This window comes from Citrus sinensis, chromosome 1 (assembly GCF_022201045.2).
Source record: "Citrus sinensis cultivar Valencia sweet orange chromosome 1, DVS_A1.0, whole genome shotgun sequence".
In the NCBI taxonomy this organism is placed as follows: domain Eukaryota; kingdom Viridiplantae; phylum Streptophyta; class Magnoliopsida; order Sapindales; family Rutaceae; genus Citrus; species Citrus sinensis.
Window position 1 is genome coordinate 12,292,069 of NC_068556.1, and position 25,646 is coordinate 12,317,714.

The following is a 25,646-nucleotide window of genomic DNA, read 5'->3' on the forward strand; positions in this document are numbered from 1 at the left end:
ATTAATGCTACAACTATTTGGATTTTTCATGTTCTTCTAATATTTGGTAAGATTTCCTTTATTTGTAAGAGCTTGTTTAGGTATTTTTCGGCTCTGTTTAGAATTGTTGTATGGTCTTTAATTAAACACTTGCAACTAATTTAGAAATTATGATGATCTTGTTTTATAGTGATTTTATAGTAGAAAGAGAGAGAGAGAGAGAGAGTGCGCATATAACATTTATCATTTGTAAAAGTTAATAAGTTATTAAGGTCCTGATTAGTATTGTGGTTGAACAACTTTAATTTAAAAGTTAAAGCAGTTATGTGTTAGCCAAACACTTATAAATGTAGTTTGAAAGTTTAATTGATTTTTATCTTACATTTGTATTATGAAAAACTTATAATTTTTATCAAAATTATTATTAAAAATCATATTTACTATATGCTATTAATTTTTTTCGTAACTGTAACTTTTTTATTTCTTGCGACTTTTAAACCATCTCAACACCAAACATGATGTAACTTTAAAAGTCATATTTATTATTGTTATCAAATTTTATGTCAAAACTATACTTTCTATTTCATAATAAATATTATTTTTAATCCATGCCACATAGTAACCTCTCCTCAAAAAACATTTGTTTGTACTCTCTTATTTTTAAAAGAATAAATTCAACATTTATATAAAAATAACGCAGCAAATATCTATATCTTACAAAAAGTAAGTTTATTATGAGGGCGTTGCTAAATCACAATTAATATAATTTACAGTCCTTGTAATATGGTAATAAATCCCACAGCCATATTACAAATTGATATAATTTACATACCTATAAATTCGACTTCCGCATCGAAAAGTCGCGGGTTGCGCGCCGTACGAATCAGGGGAGAAAAATTGCCGCTTTAGTGGGGAAAAAAAAGTAACAGATAAATTTTAAAATAACACACGTAATTAGACCGAGTGCGACTAGAGGAAAAATAAAGTGAAAAAGTGGGACATTGTGCTTCAGTACCAAACCAAGCAAAGCAGTTCTCGTGAAGTTTAGTAGATTAATATCTTTTAAGACATCTAAAGAAAAGCGTGTGCCCGCATGTAATTTCACAATACAACACAACACAACACAACAAGAAGAAACTGACCGTTCACGAGTATATTATTTCTGCCGCTTTTTGTATCGACGTATGCGAGGACGCTGATCTTTTTAATTTCTGTAAAACCTCTCTTTGAACGGAAAGATCAAGTAATCTTAATTTAATATAACTATAAAGAAGCCTTCAGCTTCCGTTTTATGGCCACCTGAACTCTCTTTTCTCCCTCTCGCTTAAACCCTATTTGTGTCTCTTCTTGGAAAAGTGAGTTTTTGTCTTTGTTTTTTCAATTGATATTTATTTTTATGCGATCAATTTATTCATTGAGATATTTTCGTGAATGTTTCCAGCTTGATTAATTTGAGTTGTTTTGTTATCTTTGACTTTGATATATTAAGCTTAATTCTGAGTTTGATGTGTGATTTGATGTTTTCTGTTTCATGCTTGAATTAGATGATTTCATTACTGATTTTTTTTTTTTAATCAAGTTTGTGTAACTGATGCAAAAAAAAAGGGAAAAACTCTGCAGAAACCATAACTGCCATGAGCTGTTTGAGTCAAAAGTGTAATTTGCTTTAAGTTGATTAGGTGGGCTGCTACTGATTTTGTAACCAGAGGAAAATTTTAAGAACTTCATTTTAACTTGATAGCTGATGTTAACGCTGCTGTTTCTAACAGATTTCTTATAAGCTTTAGATCCTTCAGCTATCCCCAGAGTGCAGTATTTGACTTACAGAAGTCTGATATCTGAGTAAAACAAAGGTTTGTATGGTAATATGATTGATTTACTTTTTCCCCAAACTTGATTACCGGTTTGAAAGTTGAGAATTCTGTTCATTTCTTGTGAAATTAGTTCTTTTTTTGTTATTAAATCTTCTTCTCAGACTTGAATTTATGTTTAAACTATATGTTTTGGCAGTTGAGGAGTTTTTGGGATGACTAAGAATGAAGACGCTGGCAGCACTGGATGGGGTGCCTCACTTTTCATGCAGACCACAGAAGATGTGGCAAGAGCTGTTGCTGCTGCAGCCTCTGCCGCGACCGCTACTCATTCTCCAAGGCCGTCTGTTGTATTTTCATCAAAAGAAGAGAATGATAGCGGCCAGCTTCAGAAACTACAGCACCATGTTGCAAGGGTTCTAAAAGGCTTCTCGCATTCTACTGAAGTGCAGAAAACTGGAACTTATAATCCAGAAGTTTTAACTAGCCAAAAGCGTCAGTGGGCAAGCTTTCAGTTACAATACTTGGTATGCGTTTTCATTGAAGTGAATCTCTTGCTGATTGTGCCACTATTTTCTATATGAAGATTTTGAGCGAATGGGTAGTTAAGGTTTCTTCAGTCTTGAGTCCCAGCTTTTATTGCTTATTATCTAATCAAAGCTGTTGCTTGTTTAGTCTAAAATCTTTTCAATTTCTATTACTTTATATTTGTTATAGTCTGATGCTGTTACGATGCTTGATACTTCAAGACATTTTGTTCATATCTTTATGTGAATTGTGTTAACTAGAAGTTCCGTTTTGGTGTTTCATAACAATCTCTTACCTAAGTTTGCAGGATCACAGGTCCTTGAAAGAGCCAACTAGGCTCTTTGAGAGCATGGTAGTTGTTGGACTTCATCCTAACTGTGATATTAAGGCTCTTGAGAGGCAATGTTTTGCCAGAAAGTCTGAATTTCCTGGAAAACTGCGAAGTGCACGGAATTACCAGAATTATTCTCGTGTAGAGCCAGATATTGAACCTCAGGTGGGTATTATTTGAAGTTGAAATTTATGGATTTCTAGATATTTGAAAGTAATTTGAGTTTTGAATTTGTTTTTGTGGGTTTTACTTTCAGGTCTTATTTGTTTACCCCCGAGAAAAGCAGTTGCCCCTTAAATACAAGGATCTTCTTTCATTTTGCTTCCCTGGAGGGGTGGAGGTTGGGTATATACTTGAAAGTTCTTCAGTTAATTACTTATATTTTGAACTAGTTCCTCATTGCTAATACTTGACAGTTTGTAATTCATATCAGTGTACCTCTTTTGTTCATGTACTGGAAAAGTAGGGACTCGATCCTGTTGCTTCAGATTTTATGTGAATATAAGAAAATTATACTGCCTCTTCAACTTTAGTATTGTTAACTAGTAAGAGTGTGAATTCTACTTATAATGAGATAGGTTCATAAACTTGTGTACTTGTTTGAGAAAGTTGTCTGCTTAATTATTTTATTATTATTATTTTTTTTTGTGTATTTGTCTGGTGAAATGGATGTGCTCTTTCGTCTAAGTGTTTCTTAAATCTGTCCTGCCTGGTTTCAGGTTAATGTTGTTGAGAGAACTCCATCCATGAGCGAATTAAATGAAATTCTTCTTGGGCAGGTATTTATGCTTATGGGTCATATTGTAAAAGCTCTTTGCTAGTCTAGGATTAGTGCTTGTGTTACTTCCTCAGATCTTTCTAGGAATGAGGTACTTTCTTGTTGATATTTAATTATTGTTGAGAGAGCTTAATTTGCATAATATTAACAAGGCAAAATGTGTGCTGAACTGGACAAGTTTTGATTGACTTAGGTAATTTTTTTTTTTTTAATTTGAAATTTGAATAGGTTTAAATTTAATCGAAATCTGCACAGCTTTGGATTATTGCCTGAATGAACTGTTTGTTTTTCCTTTTTCAATATTTGATTGTTAGTGTTAAGTAGTTTGTTTGTTTTTACGAACAACAAAAATTTTAAAATGAGTACTTGACACATACATCCTTTAGATGGTGCACCTTCACAACAAGTTGATTAGTTTGATAGGATTAGAAAGTAATACTGGCACTATTTAGTTTCACAATTTAATTTCATTATAAAATATGTAATTATGAGATCAAAACTATTTCTTTAGTTTGATTTTTCATAGTGGTAATTCGTCTCTGGATGCGTCTATAGTATGTGTTGATTTGTTCAATTTTTTTGATTGTTTAATGTAGCAATGCTAACAAAAATTATAACGATTAGAAACAAAAAATCACTCTAACGATAATACAAAAATGGCAGGTTTATATTCAGGAAATGTAGGAATTATTGAGGGTATTTTTGATATTTGAAATTAAAAATTTCCATCTAGATTTCAGGTATCAGATGACAGTAGACTTTTTCCACATTTTTTTTAAAATCCTAAAATATGTTAATGTTTGACAGAAGTTACATTTACACTTCAGACTGAAAAAACAAACAACACCTAATTTGACTGCTCAAGTTATTTTTCACCACTCAGCCGTGTGTGAGATCTTCTAGACCATGTTTCTTGTTAAAGCTCTACAATAACGTGAGGGTTCAGGACCTAATGTGTCATGTTAGTGAGCGATGGTACTTATGGGCTTTAGAAGCAGCTTTGCTTAAGATGCTGACAACGTGGACTTGTTTATCTTTTATAGCATTGTTAAAGCGTTTGCAAGATTTACTGTGATTTAATATATGATTCAAAATATTCACCAATCATATACTCATTTACTTCTTAATAATAAGAAACTTAGAATGTGTTGATAGATATCATTCACAAATAGAGGAATCATAGTGCTATGTTGCTTATTTTGCAGGAGCACTTAAAACAAAGTGACTTGTCATTTGTATTCCGACTACAGGTAACTTTTAAATACCATAAATTCTAGCTTGACTTTCTGGTCTGTTATAGTGTTATGGTGACTTTTTTATTTCTTTTTCAGTGTCTTTTTTTAAGAAGTATGTATTTTCTTTCACATGATAATTTTTGTTATCGCTGTTAGTACAGTAGTCTAATTGCTGTGTGTGGGTTACTCACTACATTACTGATTATCCCATTAGATGTGGTGAAGGAGAAAAATTTATGATGAGATGGGATGAATTTGTTGGGTGCAACATGGATTTATTTTTGCCTCTGAATATTAATTTGATTTGAGATCATTTAAGTCTTGCTGGTAGTTCTTCAACTTGACTGAAAATGTATGTCAAATGTTTGGTTGTTTGCATATTTGTGGCTGGTTTATTATCACCTGTTGTTGGAGGGTTAGCTTTTATGAGATCTTTGTTATCTACAAATTAATTTGCAGTGATGCTTGGATTTTTTCATTTCCCCTACATTGTATTTGCTTCAAATGTATCATTAAACCTTTTGTTTTTGTTGGTTATCATTCGTGACCCTTTTACACCACTTTTGTCTACTAGGTTGCTGATCATTCAACCTTATATGGTTGTTGTATGTTAGTTGAAGAGAGAGTGCAAAAGCCCTCTAGGTTGCTTTCCATCATTTCATTAAATCAACCTGCCTGCGCAACTTTGTCCCGTCATGTGCTGACCACACGAAGATGTTATTGCATTCTTTCAAGGCTTCCTTTCTTTGAATTACACTTTGGTGTTCTACATAGGTGCGTCCATATTTTTTGATATATAAATTACCTTTCATTATTCTTTTACTGCTTAATGTGAAGTCTTATTTACCTTCTGATATGATTATGTTCTGGAATATACTTGTAAAATGGATTTTGTGAGTGATGGAAGCCAACTCTTTGTTATGATGCTAGTAGAATAGCTGGTCTGATATATTTTGCATAAAACATTGGAAAATTTAGTTACATTTTACACAGAATTTAGTGAATAGACTATTTGCGTGTCCTCCAATGGTGTGTTAAAAATTTGCGGCTCCTGGATTGGGTAAGAACTGGATGTGAAATTTGGGCCGAGCCGTGATGGCTGGCCAAAAAAAAAAAGTTTGGCCTGTACGTGGTTCTTGCCGTGCTTGTTCCAGACCCATTCATAAAATGTTGGCTTGACATGGCTCATTGGCCCATTACTACCTTTGCTGTGCAGGCCTCATGACACTCTTTTTCTAATTTACATATGAGTAGGCCTTTTTATTACCTAAATAACCGATGACAGTTTGATTGATTTATTGTTTTAAATGGAAATTCTATTAGACGCTTAATTAAATTATTCTTTTAACAAACTTTTTACACCGACCCCATTTCAAATTTTAATTTAAAAAAATCTTTTTCTTTTCCTTTTAAGAAAAAATATAGGAGTTCAGAGTTTTGGGGGAGAGAAACTATATAATACGAATATAATTTATTATTTTAGGATTTGTTGGTATTTTATAAATAAAAACTTTAAAGTACTCTTTTGAGGGAGAAATTTTGTGTGGCTGGATGGTTAATTTTAATATATGGGTTTGTACTTATAAATTAAACTGGGGTTATTTTATGAAATAAAATTCAAAAAGGGTCTTATAAAAATATGTGTGTGTGTGTATTAATTACAAGATTACTAAAATACGTCTGAATTTAGTTATTACATAACTGTTATTGAGGGGTGTTGACTTATTAATGATGTGTTGTCCATATACTGACCCATTGGGCTTTCTTGCCTTAAATGTGAGCCGGCCATGCACAAGCCTATTTGGGCTCTCATGCCTGCACATTATTTTTTGTGTCAGGCTTGTGCTGTGCAGGCCTGACTCATTTTACACCCATTGGGGGAACTAGAGGGTTGCCGTTTTTTAAACTTGCTCAGGTACAGAACAATCTATCAGTAACTACCTTTACTAATTGACTGTAATTGATTGCTTTCATGTGTCTAATTTGGTGATATATGTTTCAATTTCAAAAGTGTTAAAACTTGACTTGTAAAGCATAGTTGAAAGTAGATGATTAAAAAATGATAATAATAATAAAATGAAATAAAAGAAAAAAGAGCTGCACTCAGGTATAAATTTGTTCTCCGACACTATCTCAGTTCTTTTTCATGATCAAGAAAACAGTACGTATGCTTTTTCCTGTTATTATCTCAGTTCTTTGCATGGAAAAGAAAAAAGTACCGATGCTTCCTCCTCTGATTATTGTGAAATTGAAATAAAATAAAAAGAATAGATGGATAATACTACATAGGATTGTAAGTTTTCTTGATTCCATAATTGGGCTGATAGAAATATCTCCTGCATGTAATGCAATTATACTTGTGCAGAGTGCATATTCTTTGCGGGAATAACTTAATGTTTAGCTATCAAAGAGATAGAAACCTCGTGGTTTGGATCCTTTGTCATTAGAATGTGAAATTTTCTTAAATCCTGAAATTTTACTGTTTGAAGAAATTACATTTATTAACCCTGATGTTTTAACAATTTTTTCACAGCATTTTTGTGGAAGAAAGATTGGAACGGTTAATGAGAGGCATTGGCAACTTAGATTTTGAATCTTCTGACAGCTATAGCAAAGAAGAAATTTCAGAAGATATGTTGCTAAATCATGGCGATGAGCATCACATGCATGATGCGACAGTAGATACTGTCCAACTAAATTTACGTGATTCAGCATCTGGAAGATTCACTGATGCTGGTAACCATGTGGAGCGTCAGATCCTTGATGGGGATGTTTACTTGATGAAGAAATATGTCAATGATAATGTTGTCACTGCAGTAGACACGGAACCTGCTAAAAATAAAGGAGAATCCGATGGAGCAAGCTTTGAAGATTGTCATACTGTTGATAGTTTCTCAACAAACAAGCGAGCAGTTGATGTACCAAATGCTGTTTTACCACTCCTGCGCTATTATCAGTATGAAAGCTCTGAATCTTCCTCCAGGTGTAGTATTGCGCTTTTCTGATATCCTTAATTAACATTTTCATGACTATTGTTTTGCGGTGGCACATTCATTGTTGCTTAAGCATATTATGTGCGCTTTACAAGTTTAAAATGGAATCCCTATTTTGGCAAATGAATTTTGTGAGGAGGACAATAGTAGATTTGATTAAAAAAGTTGTTGCCTTCTCTTCCTCTCTCTTTTGGGGATACCTGGTAATTGGTGTTTGCCATAGTATGCCAATTTAATAGTTGTTTTATTGCAGTTTTCAGGGTTCTCCGTCTGAAGACAGGAATTTTCGGAGTGATGTTGATGATACAGAGACAGAAGAGGTGTCTTTCTCTGGGCAGGAATATTCCAGTGATAATATTGACATTCTTGAATGGGCTAAGGTTTCAATCCTTTTTAGATATTCTACGTGTTGTTTTCAAGTTGCATGACTTTTTTCATATTTGAGAAAATTTGCTAAATTTTTAGGCAAACCGCCACGGATCTTTACAAATTCTATGTGAATATTATCGATTACGTTGCCCTGGGAGGGGTACAACGCTCCGATTTCATCCATTAGAGCACCTCCATCCCTTGGAATTTCATAGACCGGATAAAACTGTTTTACACAGTGCTGGATCTACTATTGATTTGAGATCGTGCAGCTCTAGTCTGGAGTTTGTGGAGGTAGATGTGATGCTTGCAAATGGTTGTGGGATTGAATTTTATTCTTTCTCCTACGTGATACCAATTGTTCTGCTTTCCATATTTTCAGGCCTAGTAGGTCCTTTTTCATCTTATTGCTATTTGTTTTTTTACCAGGCACATACTGCACTCTGGGCAGAGGAGGAAGCAACTGCACTATCCGCATGGACTGTTGCTTGCATGTGTGGATCTTTGCGGCTTGAAAACGTAAGTTAATGCCCCAGTTTTTGATAATTTCGCCTGGCTGTAGTTTAACTTTGTTTTCAGACTAACATATGTCTGAATTTGGTCAGTGCTGCTTAAGGAGGCTTTTTGTCAGGTCATTCATTAGCAGTTGTTGCCACAGTATTTGTTATCTTCAACTTGAGATTAAACTTGAATGGATACAATGTAATCAAAATGATAAAGATGCAGAATATGTTTATTAGATGTTTTCGTTGATCAGACTTGTTTCCTCTATCTTTTTACCATGGATATGAAATCCAGATTTGATTTTGTATTGACCTTCTGAGGGATTTACTTATAAAACTGTTGTTATTTCTCCTTGCATCCTGCAGGTGTTAACAATGTTTGCTGCGGCATTGCTGGAGAAACAAATTGTGGTTGTTTGTTCTAATTTGGTACGTATCATTCTTCTTAAATGCTAATGGTGTCTCTCTCTCGGAGATTCATTCCTGATGAATAAGATAATTTGATGCTTTTATGGAGTATAAATTGTAATGCCGTTCATATCTGATGATTGTCATTTTGTAAATTATGTTTGCTCCATATAGCTTTTTTAATGTAAATTCTATTGAAGAAAAGTGTTAGATTTATTAGGTCCAAGTTCTACTCATTTTGCACCTTCCACAGAAAGCTCCTTGCACCAATTGCATACTGTGATCTGGATATTGATATTTAGGTTGGTGTGCTGCTTCAGTCGTCGTGTGTTTAAGATTTAATCTCCAATTTTAAGAAGGGTAGCTTGATTTGGTCAGCATAAAATTCGGTGGGGTTGATTAGTAAGGAATAAGGTGGATGTCTTTGCAAAACCTTCAGAGACTCTTATTGAATAATGGGAAATTCTATTTTGTTTCCCTTTACTAGTCTTACATGCATAAAGGAATGGCCTTTGGAGTTAAATTGGATTATATTTTTTATGCACAGGGAATTTTATCTGCTTCAGTATTGTCTATTATCCCTCTGATCCGTCCCTACCGGTGGCAAAGCTTACTAATGCCGGTTTGGTTTCATTTTAACCTTTTGATTTTTTTTTTCTTTCTATTCCTTGGACAAGTGATTTCATCTATGAATTTACAGGTTTTGCCTGATGACATGCTTGACTTCCTAGATGCTCCTGTTCCTTACATAGTGAGTGATTTTTTATTCTTTTGTCGCTTTCCTCATTCTTGATGTCAAAGAAATATGGTAATTGAAATGAATACGTAGACTTGTAATGCATTGTTGCAAGTTACATGGTTTAAAGGAGACATAAGTCTGTATGAACTAGAATTGTTAGCTCCTGCATTAGTTGCCTTTTCAGATACAGTCTGGAATTCATCAAAATTAAAGTCTCTAGAAGGTTGCTCACTTAGAGATTTATCCTTGATGAATAAGATGATTTGATGCTTATCTGAAGGAGTATAAATTCTGATGCAATCATATCTGGTGATTCTCATTATTTTTTAGGCTTCTATTATTTCTGATATGAACTGGCTAATGCAAGTAACTTGTGTTTAGGTTGGTGTAAAGAACAAAACCAGTGAAGTACAAAATAAGTTGACCAATGTCATTTTGGTTGATGCTAACAAGAACCAGGTTTGCATCTTAATCTTCAATTTCACTTGTCTACCTTGAATTTTATGCGAGTTATTTTGGTTGTAAACCACTGGCATGGTATATGAAGATCACAGTAATATTACAGGACAGGTAGGCTTGCAAAAGGTCTTCCTGCCTCTTCCCGATCAAGATAGAAGGAGCTCTATCAAGTGAAGGTCATTAGTTAGAGTTCAGGTCATGATTTTATTAATTGTTTCTGGAGAATATTTTGTTTCATTCTGAGAAGGTGTTGGAAAAACGTTGAGTAGCATTGGCATTACGGTTGCGAGGCCTCCATTTTTCCATTTGTTTAGTCCTATGATGAATGGTGGCCTTCATTTCGTGAAAGAAGTGCAACTACTTTTGCGTGAGTAGGCCATATTTTTTCCTTCTTATCCACAGAAGGAAAAGAAAGGGAAAAAAGGGGGTTTATCAACTATTGGAGTTTGATTAGCAAAATAAATTTCTAAAGTATATGATGTCCAGATTTGGGATGGGGACAGAATGGGGTGTAATTGTTATCATCAGATGACTAATTTCATTCAATATGGTAGTGTATCATGAATCACTGGGTGGGAAGTTGTAACAGCTGGCACCCAAACGGTATGATATTGTCTGCCTTGGGCCTAGGCCTGCACAGTTTTGCTTTTAAATCCACCCAAAAGCCTCATACTATTTAAGAAATGACTTATCATACATAGCCCAATAACCATTTCTAACCGGGCCATGTGGGATTCTAGCACCTCTAACCCTTGGGTCTTATTCTCTACCTTCTTTAGGAGACACCCGGCCTTGTGTGCGCTTGGCCCTTGTGGTCACATCACCCATTTATGCTGGCCTGTGTCTGCTAGGACCTAAGGGTCACACAACAGCACCCAGGGTTGAGGGGTGTCGGTATCCCACTTCACCTGGTTAGAAATGGTTATCGGCTCTATACGATGAGTCCCTTCTCAAATAGTTTGGGGCCTTTTGGGTGGATCAATAAAAACCGGGCCCTAGATCCAAATCGGACAATATACTACTGTGGGATCAGGCTGTTATAGAAGCATTGTGGCTTCAAGTTGCTAAATAATTTGGAAATGTCTAATGCATGAGTGCACACATGGTGACAATAATAGAATAGAAGGCCAGAAGTCAATATAATAGCTTTCTTGTATTTGCCATCTTCTTGACTTGGCATTCCTCTTTCTTTCTTAATGTCAGTCTTTTGACTTTCTCTTGGTAAGATGATGATGATGATGATTGTTGTTGTTTTTATTGTTATTATTATTATTTTCAAAAACTGCTTTGCTTTGTAAGAGTAATATTTTTATCATTCTTGTTCACCATGTGCATTATGTGATAGGTGAAGGCACCATCAATACCACAACTGCCACAGCACAAGCAGTTATTTTCATCCTTAAGTCCTTACCATGCAAAGCTTGTGGGAGAAAGTTATTTGGGAAAGAAAAGACCGGTTTACGAATGCACAGATGTGCAGGTGTTTCTCAAATTTCTTTCCTTATTTTATTTCTGCTTGTCATGGGATCTAAATTAAATATTTGCCCTTAAATAATTGTGCAATAGCATATTGGCTGTAACTTTTGAACTTAAAGATTTACTCGAGTTCTGTTATGCAGTTGTTTTTAGTACTTTGATATGTGAACTAGATCTCTTGTTATTCATATCCTATTAGTACTAATTCTTTGTATTGAATTTATACATTTGAACAAAATCCTTTTTCAGAAGTTGTGGAGAGATTCTTTTGTGCGTTTAAGAATGTAATTCTTAGAATTGTTAGACCCTCTTATCATATTTTTACAAACATGTCAGGTCACGTTTTGCAACTTTTGTTTGTGATCGTTTTCCCTTGGTTTTGTAGCCTAGACGGTTAACGTATATACGGTTTTCACATATTGTATAATCAATTAATCTCTGTTTCCATGTATTTATAATCAATTGATCTCTGTTTTTACTTTGGAACCATATTTGTTATAGTTTAAATAGCTTGGCAACTGTCCCCCAAAAAAATCCCAGTTTACCTGTTGAAAGATGATATACAGTTATATTACTGAACCTGATTGGTGAGATTCTTTCTGCTGATTTTGGTAGTGCATAAATAAATCAGATAGATGGAGCCTTTTTGTGCTGGTTGGGTTCCTTAGGTGTGAGTATAGAGTACCTCACAAATGAAAGGTTTTAGGCTAACACATAGTTAACCTATGGTATTTGTGATAATTTTAATCTGTTAGATGTTTTTTAGCTTTCCTTAACATTAAATTCCACATTATGCATCGAAAGATCTACAGATTGGCATATGGATATTGTATATTCATTGATGTGTTCACTTTTCTTTTTTCAAAAATGCATCTCATATATATAGATTGAAGCTGCCAAAGGTTTTCTGTCAGTGCTAAGATCTTATTTGGATTCCCTTTGCTCTAATCTGCGGTCTCACACAATTACAAACGTACAGTCAAATAACGATAAGGTTAGTACTTTTTTACAAATCACAATGTTTTCAGCAAAGAATTTTCTTTACTCTTTCAATGTCGTCTGTTAAAATGTTGGAATCCTTCCTCTTCTAGGTATCATTACTTTTGAAGGAGAGTTTCATCGACTCATTCCCTAGTCGTCATCGGCCATTTATGAGGGTATGTTACTTTGAGCATCTGTCATATACATCCCATTGATTTTAGTTTTTATTTTTATTAGTTATTTATTTAGTTTTTGTTCATTTGTCATTATGCCAAGCAGCTTTTTGTGGACACGCAGCTTTTTTCTGTACATACGGATTTAGTTCTCTCTTTTTTCCAGAAGCAATAGTGTTACCATGCAAGATGGCCTTGAGTGGTCAGTTTTGTTCTGTTGTAACTTGAACGCAAGTTCAGTAATGTATAAGTTCAAAATTATGGTTATTTGTATCAGTTAAAAAAATTAAATTTCTAGGAGTTCAAAGTTGCTCTTTCTTGTAGTTTGCTCTCTGCTTCTTGCATGGTGTATGTAATAAATTAATCTTCTTGCTTAATTGCATTCTAGTTGGTACTCTGATGTGGGGAGTGAAACTAGATTGCATTTTTGTTTTAGTACTTATTTATATTTAAATTCTATTGTCCGCTAAGGTCTGGACGGAAAAGCAAATGGCAAAGTGAAGTTGTGAAATTTGGTGGCTGTCAGTGAGCTTTCGGCACTGACAATTCTTATAGGCCCTTTACATGTTGCGAGTGGCAATCTTCACATTTTTAATGAGGCCGATAAATCTTCCCTTGAAAAGACGCAGTGGTGAATTTTGCAAATATGCACGTGGCACACTACAAGACAACGGCTCCTGGGGGCCTTGTTTATGGGGATTCTAATCTTACTTGGTTTGTCTTTTCAAATGCACATTGTTCATGGTGGAAAAAATGAATTTAGTTGATGTGTTTAATTTCTTGTAATTTTCTGTCATTCGAACATGTTTAATAATATACAATTAAGATTTAATTAATTTATATATTTGCCTAATTAATTATTAATTTTATTTTTTTAAAAGCTTAGCAAAAAGATTAATTCACAAAATCTAAAACGTATAAAATTAATTACTTTTATATTCTTCAAATTCTTAATCTCTTAATTCTTGCCTCCACAAAGAAGCACGCCAACTTCACCTAAAATGTCATTCCTTGCGCGTCCCATGGACCTCACTATAACACTTAGGCGTGGGTAAAATCGGGTTTGCGCCAACCCGAAACCCAATTGGGTTGAACTTGAACTTACAACCCGATTGGGTTTCGGGTTGTGCAAAAATTAATTCGAATGCAACTTGAACTTACAACTCGACCAGATCTGATTCGATATATATTCAGATTGGATCAGGTAAAAAAATCGAATTTTCTTGATTTTATTACTAACATTTAAAAATACATAATTACAATAATCAAATATTAAATGTTAATTTGCTCTATAGTAACCATATATACCATCAAAGATTTAAAAGTCAAAACTCAAAGTCTCAAAGGGGAGAAACTCAGGTCGGGTTGGAGGCTTGGAGCAGCAAATCGGTGGCACTTGGTAGGAGATCGGTGGCCACAGATGTGCAACAGCAGATCGCCGACAGGCGGACGCGCAGCAACAAATCAAGGACGTCCAAACACACAGCAAATCGGGTGTGGATATTGGAGAGTGTTTTCTCGCTTCTTGAGGGTGAGGCTGTGACTTGTGTGGCTTCCATTGGTGTTGGGTGTAATTGTGTATGTGTTTTGTGTAATGAGGAGGGTTGTGACTTGTTCTTGTGTATGTATTGTGAAATGTAAATCTGTGATTTGTGTGTGTGGCGTGCGTGTGCTTAGGTTTAGTTTTTTTTTTTTAAGCAATCTGATCGGGTTTCGGATCAGGTCGGGTAAAACCCGATCGAGTTTCACTTTTTTCATCCGATCGGGTTTTCTTTACAACTCGATTCGATCCAAACCCAAAATTTTTTGGGTCAGGTATTTTGCCCACTCTTAATAACATCCCACTTTTATAACTAAAATAAGATGATTTATCTCAAAATATTTAAAATGTCATTATTTTTTAACATCAATACAAATTCTTAGAAAGAGGGTTATGCATAGTGTTGATTGATTTCTATAATTAATTACTATCAATGCCAATGTGCAAGTATACACAACAAGTAATAAAGTGATGAGTATTCAAGACCGTCTCCACAGGGATTGATGTTACTCCAAAATGCTAAAGCAATCACAATAGTGCAAATAAACTAAAGACCGAAACAAACAATTGTCAAATAATTCTATCGTAACTAATAATTGTGAGAGATGGAAATAAAACAATACTGTAATGATATAAACTAAGTTAAATGGAAATAAAACAATACTGTAATGATATAAACTAAGTTAAATGGAAATAAAACAATACTGTAATGATATAAACTAAGTTAAATGTGTCTAAGATTCAATTGAGAATATAGTAGTTGAATGATCAAACTCTCCTAATGGGGTGACTGTTGTTTACCAAATTAGCACCAGTTGTTACAATAAGTGCTACAGCAATGGGTAGAATGAATCTGCATCCGCAGCTATCGCATGTTGGAAATCTCATACCTTTAAATCTACTAACAATGACCAGTTGCTCATATATTTATGGTACGGCATTATAACCTTTAATCTCTCTACCCTACAAGGTGAACACCTATGTCTAGAGTGTCACAAATCTTAACTTCAAGTATTGCCCTTATGGGATTTAAGGTAACCTAATCCAGGAAACTCAACTTAAGAATAAGTAATACTCTAATAATATCCGCTAAGACATGCCCTTTTGCTGCTCTATCTTAACTGAAACTATTAAATGGGTGGTCAACCGAAATAATAGTTATATTCATAAAAACTACTAAAGTATAATGCTACAGCATTACCATAACAACATAAAAGAACAGTCAAGAACCCATTGGATTATTTGTCATTCAACCACAAGTAAATTTAGTTCATAATCTGGATGAAAAAAATAAACATAAATATATTGATCTCGGAATACATCCAAACAATTCAAGGAAGAAGAGAAAATATAAGTTGAGCACGATGAAAGACAAATAATTCTGCACGGTTCTTTTCTTTGTTTCTAAATAGCACTCCTCAATCTTGATCTCCTTCTTCTTGCCTTTGTAATTATTTTTGATGATAATTCCTTGCCGCTTTTTTATATGGTGCACGCCTCCTTTTATATTGCAAATTAAGGTAAAAGACCCAAAGTCCATGCGCGTGCATGCGTTTAAATTAGGAAACATGCAGATCGCGATTTTATAGCTGACCCACGCTTTAAGCTTTCTCCCGCATTACTCTCTGATTGCTGCAGCACTAGTTGCCCTAGCATCCGCAACAGCACTGCATTATTCCCGATTGTGCTTGTCTTCTTTTGTGGCCATCTTCTTTGTTTCTGAATAGCACTCCTCAATCTTGATCTCCTTCTTCTTGCCTTTGTAATTATTTTTTATGATAATTCCTTGTCGCTTTTTTATATGGTGCACGCCTCCTTTTATATTGCAAATTAGGGTAAAAGACCCAAAGTCCATGCGCGTGCATGCGTTTAAATTAGGAAACATGCAGATCGCGATTTTATAGCTGACCCACGCTTTAAGCTTTCTCTTGCATTACTCTCTGATTGCTGCAGCACTGGTTGCCCTAGCATCCACAACAGCACTGTATTATTCCCGATTGTGCTTGTCTTCTTTTGTGGCCATCTTCTTTCTTCCTCTTGCTCATCTCATGTCTCAGCATCCCCTTATGAATTTAAAACCTACAATTATGCACCTATTTTTAGCACAAATTACTTGATTTAAACAAAACTTATTAAAACCCAACTAAAATGAATGTTTATGCAAAAGGTAACCAAAATGTAATAAAAACACCTTATTTGTTCTCTAAATGACCTTGATTTAAATCTAGAATTGATGTAATAACTCTCATTTCCTAGAGTTATCACACCCTCAAACTTAAACCATTACTTGCCCTCAAGTAATGACACATGCTAACATTTCCCGCAAACAAACATGCACAAAACCTTAGCTCTTTTATCAATTTTGCAAGGATTCTTCGACCTTCATATCACAATCCCAATCATACAAAATGCCCATAGTAAATCAGTTCTAGATTTAAGCTTCTTTCTATCCATAGTGTGTGTGTGCTTCCTTTGATTGAATTCCAAATATGCTGTAACATTACCAAAATACTGCATAAATTTCTACAGTGATATACTTCATTCATAAATGGGGTAGCCTAAATTCCACATACTCAAACTGTGATTGTTTTAACATTGATTAAACTGGGGAGTACTCAACCTCCTCACTGTAACATTTATCTTTCATGTGAATGTCAATCACTTGTAATGATGACGCCCAATTACTTAAACCATGCCCAAATCAGAGTTGCAGCAGCAATATCTGTGGTATAATCTTATCTAGAAGTATCTTTTACTCAAGGTTGAACATGGGGCTCATGAACAGACCTAGCTACTCAATGCCTTAGACAGAGGACTTCTTTTTCTCTCTATTTTTTTTAGAACTGCTATAGCATTGCTCATAACTCTCACTACCTTTGATACAATTCTGCATATGGGGTACATACTCAGATCTGGTTACTCAGCAACTTAAGCCATTGGAACAGATTGTATTCCATAGATATCACAGTTATTCAAACTTGCTTCTTCCCCCAAACTTAAGATATTTTCCATTCTTTTGGCTCTGCTCTAGTAATCTCATACAATTTAATCAAAGTCTAAGTGTTGGGACATAATTTCACTTCTATCTATAATTGTCTCTACTTGGCATTCTAATAAATATTGACTAACACTCAATTTATCTTCATTAGGCTTTCAAACCCATACACAAATATTAGATAAAGAGCTTCATACAGCACAAATATAAACACATACATAAACACATGCATTCGGAAACAACCCCCCCAAACTTGAGAGATGATATGTCCTCACAAGCATACAAAACAAATGCACACAACTTGACAAGGATATGGAAGACCTGAGAAAATACCACACAAATTGACAAACAAAGAAAAATATATATATATATTTTTTAGAAAAACAAACGAATAAGGAAAGAGTACTCCCCTGTGGTGGGGACTGCAGCACATGATAGAATGCTATCAGCGCTTCTTGGATGCACTGCGCAGCTTATCCTTTGGTGAAGCTTTTGGGGAAGCAGCTGGCAATGGCTTTGTCTTTTTTGCTACAGGGCTAGCGAGAGGAGTTGGGGTTGCTGTAGCAGTACCTGTAGATGTACTGCATTTTCGTTTGCTGGATTGTCTTGGACTGGTGCGAATAGGCTGGCTAGGAGTTTGCTGGGGAGGCTTTGTAGTTAATGCATCAGCTGCCTGGCCCTCAGCTGTGATGGCAGCAATGACCGCAAGTAGTTGCTTGGCTTGCTCAGGTGTAGGCATAGCTCTGGCTGCTGCAGCAGCCAACTCAGCATCGACTTACTCCATTTCATCTTCAGAGGCTGGAGGTGTTGTCATTTTTGCTTTGCCCTTGGCCTTTCTCTTGCTCGCGAGGACTGGAATAGACGGTTCCTCTTCAAGGTCTTCCTCTTCCTCTTCTTGAATAATGTGCTTTTTCCTGGTTTTGGGCTGGGCTAAGATGGTTGGTTCCTCACGTTCCTTTTCCGAATTGTCCTCTGCTTCTGTGGGTGAGCTATCAGTCGCAGACTTGTCACCTTCTCCCTCAGGTGGATCAGATGGTTCAGCATCTTTTGATTCTACCTCTACTTGTGGTTCGACTGCAGCTTCATCTGCTGGTTCATCTATGGCAGTGGCTTCCTCACTGGCTTCTGCTGGAGCACTTGTGGTGTTGGTGTCAAAATTGTACTGCTGGAGCAGTGCGTCAGGGAAGTTCCGGTGAGTGCGTTTCATGTACAGAGCAAATTGGTGCAGTTGGTTGTCCAGGTGCTGTAGATAACTCCAAAATTGATCATTTTCCCTCTGCTGAGCTTCCACACATTGAGTTACACTTGCGCTGAGTGCCTGGATGGTCTGTTCTAAACCAATAGCTCGTCTTGCTCCTGTTACAACAGCTGGTTCAGAGGTTGTTCCAATACTTTCACCAGCAACTCTCTTAATGGTATGTGTCGTAAAGGCACCATCATTCTTGACATGATCATCTTTGGCGTCAAGACGAACACCGAAAACTACACAAATGCTGGTGACGAGTGAAGGAAATAACAATGCAACAGTTCGGTGAGTCTTGGTTGCACAATCTCGGATTTCTTTAGGATGATGCTACCCACATCTATGGGAAGCAGTCGAACAATGACATATAACAAGACCAACCTCTCTTGCGAAACTGTAGTGGTGTGAGTGGTGGGCATAAGCCTAGATTTCAGAAATTTCACCCACACCTTAGCAATAGGTTTCAAATCTATCCTATTAACTACATGCCCTTCCTCATTAGCCCATGATGCCCCTTCGATTGTAAAAGTTGTGAAAATGGTGTTCCACTTTTTTGGGGTTAATTTATCATGCAACTTAGCATACTCACAAGTAATTTCAGCAGGTAAGTTATAAAAAGCATTGATAACACGAGAGTCTAATGGGACAAGTGTGTATTTCTTACTCAAATGTTGTGTTGATCAGGGCTTACTAAATTGACGTAAAACTCTTGGACTACAGGTAGCACAGGGTCTCGAGGGTGGTTGCAAAACTCTAGCCATCCTCGCTTTGCTACAGCATTATAAATTATTTGCACAATTCCCGTGAGTTGGTCTGGAAATTGAAATTATTTTTCTTCCAGAATCTGACGCAGCTCTATGAATTCTTCATATTTTTCTTCAGCGTGGTAACTCTGGAATCATGACGGATTTTTAAGGCGGCTTGCTATTTTCTTGTATCTCGGCATTGTTGTAGCAGTAACAAATTGAGGCTACTGTTCCTGAGAGTAAAAAGAGAAGAAGAAGTTAAGAATTAGGAGAGTTGGATTTGTGAAGGAGATGGGGACTAGTGGCGTAGAGTACTGAGCACAATGCTCTTTTTTATAGTAGACTTTTAATTGGAGATAAATACAGTAACTTGAAATAATTAAGGGAATAAAATATTTTGAATTAAATGTGCATATCCCAAAATTATCGGCTAGTGAATTTAAAGCTTTAATTTCGGAGATTTGTTTCCGCAATTTCTATCCATATCCATGCGTCCATCTATCATGATTTTATCTCCAACGGTAAGTGAAAGGCTCCATCTTTTAATTTACTGTAATGGTAAAATTAGCTGCTGCAGCATCCATTTGCTTATTCTAACAACGGATACATACTCCTCACGAAAGCTTCTGACGCGTAGTTCACCTCTGAATTCTGCCACCATACACTCTCACTTGTCAATATGGAATTCAATTGTCACACTTACTAAAATTAAGTCTAAAATTATTAAAAGAAATAGATATATCAAATTAAAGTGAAAATAAAGTATGCAATAATGGAAAAGGATAAAAATAAATTGTTAATATGAAAAAACATGATTAAATAAAATGTAAAAGAAGAAGAGTTGTCTACAAAACTAAAGGATATCAAAATTGGTTTGAAGTGGCTATCTCTTCAATGGGCTGCCTCCCATGAAGCGTTTGATTTAAAGTCCTTCAGCCTGACCTTCTTTCTTTGTTCAATAGCTGGGTTCTTTAAGGAGTAACACCTCCTTTGAACATTCTGCTGCTGGATGTATGTAATGCTTAACCCTGTGTCCATTAACCTTGAATTCGTGGCCTGTTTGTTCATCGAGAAGATCAACAACTCCATGACGATACGATTTTAATAGCTTAAACGGGCCAGACCATTGTGACTTGAGCTTTCCCGGAAATAATCTTAGTCTTGTATTGTAAAGCAACACTAATTGACCAGGGTTAAATTGCCTGTGCTGAATAATCTTGTCATGCCAGTGTTTGGTCCTCTCTTTATAGATTCTTGCATTTTCATATGAAAATAGCCGTAATTCATCAAGCTCACAAAGTTGAAGTTTCCTTTGCTCTGCTACAGCATGCATATCCCAATTTAATTTCTTCAGTGCCCAATGTGCTTTATGCTCGAGCTCTAATGGCAAATGACAAGCTTTGCCATAAACAATTCGATAAGGAGACATGCCAAGTGGAGTTTTGTATGCTATTCTGTAGGCCCATAAAGAGTCATGCAAGTGTAAAGACCAATCCTTCCTCGTTGGGTTCACCACTTTTTCTAAGATCTTTTTAATTTCTCTGTTGGACACTTCAGCCTGACCATTGGATTGTGGGTGATATGTTATTGCTATCTTGTGCCTGACTCCATATTTCATCATTGCCGCAGCAAAGATTTTGTTGCAAAAATGTGTGCTCTCATCACTAATAATTGCTCTAAGAGTGCCAAACCTGGAAAAAACATTTTTTCTGAAGAAAAGCCACCACTGTTTGAGCATCATTGGTAGGTAATGCTGCAGCTTCTACCCACTTGGAGACATAATCCACAGCAACAAGGATATATAAGTTCCCAAAGGATGGGGGAAAAGGTCCCATGAAATCTATTCCCCAAACATCAAAAACTTCCACTTCCAGTATGTTAGTCAATGGCATCTCATGTCTGCTAGTTATGTTCCCTGTCCTTTGACACCTGTCATAACATTTAACAAATTCATAAGTATCTTTAAAAATAGTAGGCCAATAATAACCTGATTGCATAACTTTGGCAGTTGTTCTGTGACCACCAAAATGTCCTCCATATGCTGCAGCATGACATGACTCCAGTATATAAGGTATTTCTTCTGCTGCAACACATCTTCTTATTACTTGATCTAAGCATAGCTTATATAAATGTGGGTTATCCCACTGATAACCTCTAACATCATGAAGAAATTTCTTTTTCTCTTGAAACTTCAGCTCAGGTGGTAGCAACCCACTTACTAAGTAGTTAGCAAAGTCTGCATACCATGGAGATTCTGACTGCTGCAGCATCTGTGCTTGCTGTACTACCAACAGTTGTTCATTAGGAAAAGTTTCTGTGATGCCCTTCTTTGTTAATGTACTAGTGTCTGCTTCCAGCCGTGACAAGTGGTCTGCCACTTGATTCTCAGTCCCCTTTCTATCTTTAATTTTCAGATCAAATTCTTGAAGCAGTAAGATCCATATGATTAATCTTGTTTTGACATCCTTCTTTGAAATTAAATATTTGATGGCTGCATGGTCTGTGTAAACAGTTACTTTAGTACCCACCAGGTAAGCTTTGAATTTGTCAAAAGTAAAAACTACTGCTAGCAACTCTTTCTCTATAGTGGTGTAATTGATCTGAGTTGGAGTGAACGTTTTGCTTGCATAGTATATGGAATGAAAAACCTTATCCTTTCTTTGCCCTAATACTGCTCCCACAAAATGATCATTAGCATCACACATCAATTCAAATGGTAAAGTCCAATCTGGAGATATAACTATTGGAGCAGTGATCAGAGCTTTCTTTAATTCTCCAAATGCTTGAAGGCATTCTTTGTCAAAGTGAAATGGTTTGTCATGTTCCACAATGAACACAGAGGCTTAGTTACTTTGGAAAAATCCTTAATGAATCTTCTGTAGAATCCAGCATGACCCAAAAAACTCCTAATACCCTTTACTGAAGTTGGAGGTGGCAATTTATCTATTATCTCTATCTTGGCTTTGTCTACCTCAATACCATCCTTGGATATCTTGTGACCCAACACTATTCCGTCTTGCACCATGAAATGACACTTTTCCCAATTGAGTACTAAGTTGGTCATCTTACATCTTTTAAGAACTTCTTCCAAATTGTGTAAACAATCATTGTATGTTTCCCTAAAAACTGAGAAGTCATCCATGAAAACTTCCAAAGTCTGCTCTACCATATCAAAAAATATAGACATCATGCATCTCTAAAAAGTTGTTGGAGCATTGCATAGCCCAAATGGCATTGTTCTGAAGGCAAATGTTCCATAGGGACAAGTGAATGTAGTCTTCTCTTGATCCTCTAGAACTATAGCAATCTGGTTGTAACCTGAATACCCATCTAAGAAGCAGTAGTACTGTTTTCCAGCAAGTCTGCCCAACATCTGATCTATGAATGGAAGTGGGAAATGGTCTTTCCTTGTGGTTTTGTTGAGCTTCCTGTAATCCATACACACTCTCCATCCAGTTACTGTCCTTGTAGGAATAAGTTCATTCTTCTCATTAGCCATTACTGTTATCCCTCATTTATTTGGAATACATTGAACTGGGCTTACCCATGAACTGTCTGATATTGGGTATATGACTCCAGCATCTAACCATTTGATGATTTCCTTCTTCACCACTTCTTTCATAATAGGATTCAGCCTTCTCTGGTGCTCCACCGAATTGCTGGCACAATTCTCTAACAGGATTTTATGCATACATATGGATGGACTTATCCCCTTTATATCTGCCATGGTCCATCCAATTGCTCTTCTGTATTTTCCCAGTAAATCTACTAGACTCTGTTCTTGACCTGCATCCAAAGTAGAAGAAATGATTACAAGGAGTGTGTTGTTTTGACCAAGATAAGCATACTTTAAATGTGAAGGTAACAATTTTAATTCAAAACTAGGAGGTGATTCAATAGATGGTAAAGTTGTTTTTATTTCCATGTCTGAAAGATTCAGGTGTTCAACAAACTTGTCGTGCCTATTAGATTGTTGTTTGTCCATCCAATCTGTTTGGATTTCTGCAACATCTTCCTCTTCAACATCCTTAAAGGTGGTGACTTTGTCAAGTACATTACTGTAGCATCTGTCCATTCTGTCTGCTACAACAAGATCCACTACACTTAGGAAATTGCAATCTTCTACTTCATCAGGGTTCCTCATAACCTCTAGTACATTAAATGTGACTTGCTAATCATTCACTCTCATGGTGAGCTCTCATTTTTGTACATTTATCAAAGTTTTTCCAGTTGCTAGAAAAGGTCTTCCAAGAATAATGGGTACCTCTTTGTCAGCTTCAAAGTCTAGCACAATGAAATCCACTGGAAAGATGAATTTGTCAACCTTCACCAATACATCCTCTATCTTTCCTTCAGGGTATGCATGAGATCTGTCAGCTAATTGTAGAGTGACTATTGTTGGTCTGCACTCCCCTACTCTCAGCTGCTTAAATACAAATAATGGCATCAAATTAATACTAGCTCCCAAGTCATAAAGTGCTTGCCAGCATACCCAGTCCCTATAGAATAGGGTATTGTAAAACTCCCTGGATCTTTCAATTTTATGGGAATTTTACTCTGGAGCATATGACTACTTTCCTGTGTTAAAGCAACAGTTTCAAACTCTCCCGGCCTTCTTTTTCGTGCCATGATATCTTTTAGAAATTTCACATAATTTGGCATTTGCTCCAAAGCTTCCACAAAAGGTATATTTATGTGCAGTTGCTTCAGCACTTCTAGGAATTTGCTGAACTACTTGTCTTGTTTTTGCTTCTGGAACCTTTGTAGGAAAGGTGGTGGATGTATAAACTGCTGGGTAGCTTCAAGAGATATCAAACTTTGTTTGTTTGATTTGGTGCAAGTTGTAGCTACTGGTGTTGTGACTTCTTTTTCAGCATGTTCTAGTTGAATTTCCTCTACAGTTGCTGTAGCTTGGCCCATGTAACTAGTGTCTTGAAGAGGAGTTTTCTGTAACAGGCTTTCCTTTTGAGTTGGTTTTTGTGTTGAATTGCATTCCATCCCATTTTTGGTCACCTCAACTGGGATATCAACATTCTTTCCAGATCTCAAACTAATTACTTTGCAGTGTTCTGTGCTCTCTCTCCTAGGGTCTTCTGTGTTGCTAGGTAGGCTTCCTTGAGTTCTGCTGCTCATTGTTGTGGCTAGTTGTCTCATTTAGTTCTCAAGGTTTCTCAAGGACACAGCTTGACTCTGCACAATTACTTCATTCTTTGCAATATACTCCTTGATCAGTGCTTCTAGTGAAGTGATTGGATCCTGACTAATATGCTTTTGCCCTTGACTTTGTTGATGAAAACCATGTAGTTGTGTGTTTCTACTCAGTCCATTCAATGCTGGAGCATTTCGATTCTGACTGCTCCATGAGAAATTTGGGTGTTGTTTCCAGCCTGGGTTGTAAGTATTTGAATATGGGTTGTTCTGAGGTTGTCGATTGAAGTTACCCACATAGTTTACTGAAGCTAGATTTCCAGGACAATTATCAAAATCATGTTCTTCACCACAATAGACACAAGAAAGTTTAGTAACTTGCTTTACTGTTGCTGGAGTAGCTGTCATGGCTTTTACCATGTTAGTTAATGAGGTTACTTGTGCTAATAAGGCTGTAATTGCATCAATGTTATGTACCCCTGCTGATCCTCTTTGCAGTGTTCTTTGCTCTCTCTCCTAGGGTCTTCTGTGTTGCTAGGTAGGTTTCCATGAGTTCTGCTGCTCATTGCTGTGGCTAGTTGTCTCATTTAGTTCTCAAGGTTTCTCAAGGACACAGCTTGACTCTGCACAATTACTTCATTCTTTGCAACTCCTTAATATGCTTTTGCCCTTAACTTTGTTGATGAAAACCAGGTGGTTGTGTGTTTCTACTCAGTCCATTCAATGCTGGAGCATTTCGATTCTGACTATTCCATGATAAATTTGGGTGTTGTTTCCAGCCTGGGTTGTAAGTATTTGAATATGGGTTGTTCTGAGGTTGTCGATTGAAGTTACCCACATAGTTTACTGAAGCTAGATTTCCAGGACAATTATCAAAATCATGTTCTTCACCACAATAGACACAAGAAAGTTCAGTAACTTGCTTTACTGTTGCTGGAGCAGCTATCATGGCTTTTACCATGTTAGTCAATGAGGTTACTTGTGCTAATAAGGGTGTAATTGCATCAATGTTATGTACCCCTGCTGATCCTCTTGCTGCCGGTTGCCTGGCTGAGGGCCATTGGTAATTATTGTTCGTAATTCTTTCCAGAATTTCATAAGCTTCAGTATAAGATTTGGATAACAGAGCTCCATTTGCTGAAGCATCCACCATTAACCTTGTACCTGGATTCAATCCATTGTAGAAAGTTTCCAATTGAATGCAACAAGGA

The 25,646-nt window shown here is 36.1% G+C and overlaps 1 protein-coding gene across 7 annotated transcripts; it reads left to right on the plus strand.

Moving 5' to 3' along the window:
• The first annotated feature begins 1,014 nt into the window (after positions 1–1,014).
• LOC102613027 (hypothetical protein) lies at positions 1,015–13,599 on the plus strand. Of its 7 annotated transcripts, none has more exons than XM_025092412.2 (20): positions 1,021–1,334; positions 1,749–1,832; positions 1,990–2,317; positions 2,626–2,814; positions 2,906–3,016; positions 3,369–3,428; positions 4,633–4,677; positions 5,237–5,436; positions 7,196–7,645; positions 7,909–8,035; positions 8,121–8,318; positions 8,454–8,543; positions 8,894–8,956; positions 9,483–9,557; positions 9,636–9,686; positions 10,056–10,133; positions 11,479–11,613; positions 12,496–12,603; positions 12,701–12,766; positions 13,235–13,599. In XM_025092412.2, exons 3-20 carry the CDS (start codon positions 2,006–2,008, stop codon positions 13,262–13,264), a joined length of 2,388 nt encoding a protein of 795 aa, XP_024948180.1. In that variant the 5' UTR covers positions 1,021–1,334; positions 1,749–1,832; positions 1,990–2,005; the 3' UTR covers positions 13,265–13,599. The 7 variants fall into 7 exon arrangements, 6 of the variants coding, with proteins under 6 accessions (XP_024948180.1, XP_015389639.1, XP_015389641.1 ...); XM_015534153.3 differs by having other exon boundaries at positions 1,025–1,334; positions 12,870–13,253; XM_015534155.3 differs by having other exon boundaries at positions 1,025–1,334; positions 1,767–1,832; positions 12,870–13,253.
• Positions 13,600–25,646: the final 12,047 nt, after the last annotated feature.